This window comes from Chlorocebus sabaeus, chromosome 19 (assembly GCF_047675955.1).
Source record: "Chlorocebus sabaeus isolate Y175 chromosome 19, mChlSab1.0.hap1, whole genome shotgun sequence".
NCBI classification, from domain to species: domain Eukaryota; kingdom Metazoa; phylum Chordata; class Mammalia; order Primates; family Cercopithecidae; genus Chlorocebus; species Chlorocebus sabaeus.
In genome coordinates, this window is record NC_132922.1 from 7,460,720 (window position 1) to 7,467,500 (window position 6,781).

The window sequence follows — 6,781 nt, forward strand, 5'->3', positions numbered from 1 at the left end:
CTGGCGCGTTTCACTGCACACGGGTGGCGGGCGACCTCGCGGGACCCCCGGCTCGCAGGATCCCCGCCCCTGAGGCTGCCGCCGGGCCTGGAGGGACGGCGGGCTCGACGGCAGAGGCCGGGACGCCGAGGGCAGGGGAGGGCGCAGCCTCGGAGCAGCCCCAGCCTGGCCGAGACCCCGCACCCGCAGCCTAGCGAGCAGGCCGGCCAGGCCCCCACCCCCCACCTGCCGCCCGCCCCAAGGAAGGGCCCCCCCACGACGCCCGCGCCCGCCCTCCCCCGGCGGGCCGGCGGCAGGCGCCCATTGGCCGGCCGTGGGCGACGCGCCCGCCCCCCCGACGCCACGGGCCAATGAGCGCGCGCTGTCAGCTCATCAGCCGGGCCGGCTGGGCTGCTCAGGAGCCCGAGCTGTGGCGGAGCTGTGAGCAGCGAGCAGCGCCTGCGGGAGCGGCCGGTCGGTCGGGTCCCCGCGCCCCGCACGCCCGCACGCCCGCACCCCCGCACGCCCAGCGGGGCCCGCATTGAGCATGGGCGCGGCGGCCTTACGCTGGCACTTGTGCGTGCTGCTGGCCCTGGGCACGCGCGGGCGGCTGGCGGGGGGCAGCGGGCTCCCAGGTAAGCCGCCGACCGAGGTGGGAGGCGGCGGGCGCGGGGGGCGCGGGCGGCCGAGGCGCGGTCCCGGAGGGCTTCTTCCCTGCGCATCCCGAGCTCGCCCCGTGCGGCCCCCCGCCCCCCGCCTCTTTGCAAAGTAACTTCTGGGGCCGGCCCGGGGCGCCCCCTCTCGCAGCCCGGGCGGCCGGGGCTCCTGAGCCCGGAGGGGCCGCAGCAGGGGCGGGTGGGTCGGGGCCCCGGGAGGGGAAGCGCGAGCGCGGGAGCGAGGAAGAAAGGCGGCGGTTCCCGGGGGCCCCGCGTGCGGACCAGGGAGGGGCGGGACCCCGAGCGCAGAGGGCGCTTTTCCCGGGAGAGGGGACGCGGGGCGGGGCGGGCGAAGGGGGACACGCCAGGAGGTGGACGGGGAAAGGGTCGGACCGAGAGACCGGGACGGGGCGGGAGGTGCGGGACAGACGGACAGAAGAGGCTGCGCTGAGGGAGCAGACAAAAGGAAGCCCGGAGAAAAGACAGATGCGGAAGGGTAGAGAGGAGGCCCGCACGGCCCGGGGAGGGTGGAGGAGGCCCGTGGACCAGGAGGAATCAAGAGGGACGGTCCCACCGATGATAAGGGAGAGAGAAGAGGAGATGGGGACAGATGGACACTGGAGAAAAACGGGGTTGGTGGAGCGGTCAGAGGGAGACCGGGAAAGAGAGAGGGACGGAGATGCCTGGAAAGCCGCGGACTCCGAGGGACCGTCTGACAGGACGGGGAGGAGAGACAGAAGGAAGGAAGGCAGAGGAGACGCAGGGACAGACACGAGAGGAGAGTCCGGACGCCGGTGGAGCAGACCCAGGAAGGGGAGGGGGAGACCCGGAGGCCACAGGCCCAGGCCCGTAGGTTTCACGGGGACCCCCCACCCTCCTGCTCTCTGGCTGTCTTCAGGGGCTTCCCGAAAAGCTGGAGTCACATTCTCTCCCCCGCGTCATCAGAGACGCTCCTCTGGTGCTTTGCTTGGAGGGGGAGGCAGGGGAAGGGTCCTGTACGTCCTTCCCGGCTCCCTGAGGTCTGGTTTGGGTGGTGTAGGGTCTATTCCTGGTGGTCCCGCGTGCCCCGAGTGAGGATGCTGGGCCCGTGACACTCTTCCACAGCAACACCCCTCCTGGAAGCCCAACCCTGCTGCCCCATCCCCCTTGTGTCTGTGGGTGTCTCTCCCAAGCTTTGGGGTCCCTCACCTCTGAATGACTGTTCCTGGGGGTGCCTATCTCTGCCTGTGACCCTCCTCGTGTCTTTCTGTATTTGACTCTGTCTCCTCCCTGACCCTCTCCGTGGAAGCCCTGTGACTGTGAAACGCCAACAGCCTGTCCCCAGCATAAGCAAACCAGAGTCAAAGGGAGCAGCTTGTGCTGGGAGGGCTGGGTCGCCCTGCAGGGGAGTCTCCAGCCCAGACAGGAGCTGGAGCATGGCAGAGGACCGCTGGGGACAAGTGGCTTCTCACCCTCTCTTCTCAAACTCCCATGTCCTCTCCCCATACTCCACACCAAGGACACCCAAGTGTTGAAAGATGTGTTGAGAGATAGCTCCACCCACCCCTCATCAACATCCATACATTTCCATCCCAGTGAAGACACCTGTCTAGGTGGGAGTTTGGCGGTGAGGGCACAAGGGGCTCCCGCCCCTCATTCCTACACACTGGCCCCTGGGAAGTGGGAAGAGCCATACCTGTGGCCCACTGCCTCTGCTGGTCCTGTTTCAGAAGTGTCCCCAGTCCTCCCGAATAGAAGCCTGGAGATGGGCCCTCTCTGGCCCCTGGGTCCCTGCCTTAGAGGCAGTGCCAGTCCTGCACAGCGTCCCTCCGTTGCCACTTCCCCAGAAGGCCCTCATGGATGTTCCTGCTGGCCCAGCCATCCAGTTGCCGGCCCCCTCCAGTCCCTGCCTCCTGGTCCCCTTTCCACTCTTCCCCGGGGCAGCTGTCTAGGACAGGCCGCCCACCTGAGCAGATGTAGCCCCCCGAAAAGCAATGCCACCTGCCATGTGTGTGTGCACGCGTGCACGTGTGCGTGTGTGCAGGGGGGTTATGCTGTTGTGTTTCTTTTTGATGCCTCTCTTCAGGGGTGGGCAGGAGACTTGGGGGCTAGGGCAAAGAAGGAGGAGCCCTGGAGGGCATGGATCTCATAGGCCCCCACTGGCAGATTTCAAACCCAGATATTATACAGGGGAGAAATTTAGAGTGGACACTCTTGGGGACCCAGCAATCTAAGGTGAGGCCAGAGGCATGACAAGATGGGGACATTCTAAGCTTAGCCCTGGGGCGCTGCCCTCATGGCAGCTGCTGAGAGTTCTTTGTGCTGCTGCACTCCTGGGTCCTTCTGTCTGTCTGTCATCTGTCTGAATTTCATGCATTGCTAGCTAGAAGTCACATGGCACGTAGGAAAGCTCATTCTGTGTCGGAGTCCACTCTCTGTCCCAGTGAGCTACTGACCCATAGCAGATGTGACCTCACCGGGCCTCAGTTTCCTCATCTATAACCTGAGGAATTAACCTGGATTATAGCTTCAGCTCTGACTGTGCTGAACTGTGCCCAACAAGAGGCAGGTCCCCTCCCTGCCTGAACTGTGTGTGTGTGTGTGTGTGTGTGTAAAAGAGACAGGGAGAGAGGCTTGGGGTGTGTAGATGGAACGGATACGCAGAATCTATTTTGCTTGATTTGCCCCAACAGCTGTTCCAGACTGAAGGTCTATATGTGTTGGGGGCAGTAGGTGGAGAGTGTCGGGAGCCCTCAAAGCCTAGACTGAACTTGCATTTAGAAGTTGGGATATGAAAACCAGGTTCACGTGTGGGTTTCCGAGGAGGGAGGACCATGGGGGGAGTCAGAACCATGGATGGGCTCAGGTTAGCCCAGTTGAGGGTGTGGTTCTGCCACCAGACACTTTGGTGTGGGGGTGTGGAAGCCAGATGACGAATCCCATTTTTCCACAGGCTAGCGGCAGGGTGGGATCCCACGTTCAGGTGACCTGCAGGAGCCTCCTAGTATGGCCTTGGTGTCCCCATGTGGAACCCAAAGGGGCTGGATTTAAACTCCTCCAAGGACCCTTCTGGCTCTAAATTCTAGAATGAGGAGAGTGGGGGAGGATTGGAGCGATGCCTGTGGGGGGATAGAGTGAGGAGAGTGGGGGAGGGTTGGAGCGATGCCTGTGGGGGGATAGAGTGAGGAGAGTGGGGGAGGGTTGGAGCAATGCTTATTGGGGGAGTAGGACAGATGGAGGAGGAGGTTCTTCCTCACTGTCTCCTTAAGCCTCAGTTTTCTCATCTTTTTAGCGGAACGATAGCTCAATGGGATCATTGCGACAATAAATAAGGCCAAGTGTATTGATAGCATTGTCCCTGCCACAGAGTGGCTGTACAAAAGATGCTACCAGTTGCCACTTGTCACACCAGATTGTCCTGTGACAGCTGTTATTGCCAACGAGCCCACTGACCAATGGACAGGCAGAGGCAAGAGCTCCCCTGCCCCACACCATCAGCCACCTGCCGCGGGGCCACAGCTTACCTGTTGTTCCCCCTACACCCCTACCCACAGGATCAGTCGACGTGGATGAGTGCTCAGAGGGCACGGATGACTGCCACATCGATGCCATCTGTCAGAACACGCCCAAGTCCTACAAATGCCTCTGCAAGCCAGGCTACAAGGGGGAAGGCAGGCAGTGTGAAGGTGAGTCCAGCCCGGCCCTCCTGGCCAGACCCTGAGGCTGCCAGGGCTGCTGTAGGTGGCCGATGCCTGCCCCATTCATCACCACCTGGGGCTGAGCCTCCAGCACCACCGTCATGGTTGCTGACAGCACAGGCTTCTCTCAGCCTCAGGAGGGAGGCAGTGAACTTTTTGGGAATGCCGGCTGCTTCCCTGGAAGGGTGGAGTTAGAGTCATGGGGTGCCTGATTCTCAACTGGGCTTGAAACTTTTCGTTCTTTTTAAGAAATTGGCTGGGTGCGGTGGCTCAGGTGTGTAATCCCAGCACTTTGGGAGGCCGAGGCAGGCAGATTATCTGAGGTCAAGAGTTTGAGACCAGCCTGGCCAACATGGCAAAACCCCATCTCTACTAAAAATGCAACAAATACAAAAAAAGTTAGCCAGGCTGGTGGCGCGTGCCTGTAATCTCAGCTACTCATGAAGCTGAGGCAGGAGAATCACTTGAACCCGAGAGGCGGAGGTTGTAGTAAACTGAGATGGCGCCACTGCACTCCAGCTTGGGCAACAGAGAAAGACTCTGTCTCAAAAAAAAAGAAAAGAAAAGAAAAATAAATTAAGATGAAGTATTGAATGATGTATTTGTGCATCTGTCCTTGACTGGCTATACGGGGCTGGAGTGCAAAGACCTGGGCTTGTCCCCTGACCTCCAAGGTCCCTAACGTCAAGTTCAAAACCACCCTGTAGGTCTCTGTCTCGAGTTCCAGTGCTTGGACAGACAGTGGTGGATTTGTACCATCTGTCTGTCTATCCAGCCTTTCTGCCCTGCACCTGGGGTGCTGGTTAGACCTCCTGGCATTAGAAACTGCCTCTCCAGCAGGCTGAAAGAGAGAAAAGAGCAGCTCTGGCTGCGTTTGGTGCCAGGACTCTCCAAGCCCATTGGAACCTTTGGAGCTTTTGTCCATGAGGGTCTGCATGGCCGTCCTCACCCCATGGGTCTGGAGCAGGACTGGGCATCTGGGAGCTGGAAATAGCTCTCTCCAAAACAGACACACCCCCAGATGGGGTCACTGATCCCCATCTTCCCTGTCTGCACCCGTCGTATAAATGAGGAAAGCTGAGGCTCAGACAGGAGAAGCATCTTTTGCAAGATTCCCATGTTCACAGTGACATGACAAGGACTGAAATCCAGGTCTTGCAGCTCCCACTCAATGACTGTGGCAGCTAGTTTTCTTCTCCCTGGACCCTGCCAGCTGAATTTTTCCAAGTTTGATATTTGTATTAGGAAAGTGACATGTGAGCACAGTATGGGTCCCTATTCTTTCTGTATAACCGTTTACAGGGCTAGAGTTTTGTGGGCAATACAGCCACGCCTCCCTGGGATGCTGGTGGTGTTTATCCTTCGCATTTGTTGAGCATTTATTTAAGGCTGAGTGCTGGGCAGATGACATCGCCCTGGATCATGCCTGGTTGGGTCATATTCCTGGCACGCTCAGGGCCCCAGAACCCAAAGGGGAGAGCTGGCGCCTACCCACAGATCTCTGGAAGGAGGCCAGGCTGGAGGCACACAGAGGAGGCCATGAGTGAGCAGCCTGGTGGGGCGGCTGGCCCGGCTGCTGTCAGGGCCAGAGGTTAGCTCCCTGGTTCGAGTGGTACGTGTGAGGCTGTGTGTGACCGCTTTCTGATCCTCTATTCTGCCCCCCAGACCCAGTGTCCTGGCAAGGCAGGGCCATGGTTGACCCTCCATCTCTGCTGGTATAAGCCACTGACCTGGCCTCTTCGTCCCCCAGCCCAGCTCCTCCTTAGGCCCTCTCCTGCTGTCCCCTGCCCGGGAAGCCTTACCTGTTTCCCTAAAATTTTTCAGAGTTCAGCTTTAACTCCCCACTCTGCTTGACCCCTGAGTTAGGAGACAGGCTCTTGCCCCAAGCCCAGCTCTGTTGCTCACTGGCTCTGTAGGCTTCATGTTCTCACCTGCTAGAAAAGGAAATTGTTTTGTCCTGCTGGGTATGAAGATGAGACAAGAGGAGGCTTGTGAATGTGCTGCAGGAACTGCTAGGGGTCTCCCTACTTCTCTAGCCAAATTCGGGCCTCCACCCTCCACATCCTGAAACACCTCTATCCTGGCATGTGCACACACACACAGACACACACACATGCACACACACTGGGTTGCTCTACGTTTGTGAGCCCCAGCTCAGATTTCCTGCCTGCCTGGAGCTCCTTACCTTCTTTCTGCATCCTGTCTAAATCTGAAGGCTAATCATTCTTTAGATTTGCCTCCTCCAGGAAGCCTCTGATACCTCCACTTATACATGCACTTACACATGCACACACATGCATGCTAGACCGCATTAGTTACCTACGCTGCTCCCAGAGGCTTCTGGGCTTCCCTCCATCATCACACTTCTGACTCGGTCATAATTACTTGTCTTGGTTCCCCACAGAACTGTGAGCTCATTTATTGAGGGCCCACCATAAGCTTGCTGTAGGGGTCACCATACCGAAGCAG

General features: G+C 59.4%; 1 protein-coding gene across 2 annotated transcripts in view; it reads left to right on the plus strand.

Annotated features, from left to right (window-relative positions):
• The first annotated feature begins 396 nt into the window (after positions 1–396).
• SCUBE1 (signal peptide, CUB domain and EGF like domain containing 1) overlaps positions 397–6,781 on the plus strand; it is a 143,347-nt gene continuing 136,962 nt past the window's right edge. For both annotated transcript variants that reach the window (XM_073006635.1, XM_073006636.1), the window contains exons 1-2: positions 397–614; positions 4,169–4,300. In XM_073006635.1, the coding sequence (XP_072862736.1) occupies positions 527–614; positions 4,169–4,300 (220 nt within the window). In that variant the 5' untranslated portion in view covers positions 397–526. The remainder of the gene's footprint in view (positions 615–4,168; positions 4,301–6,781) is intronic.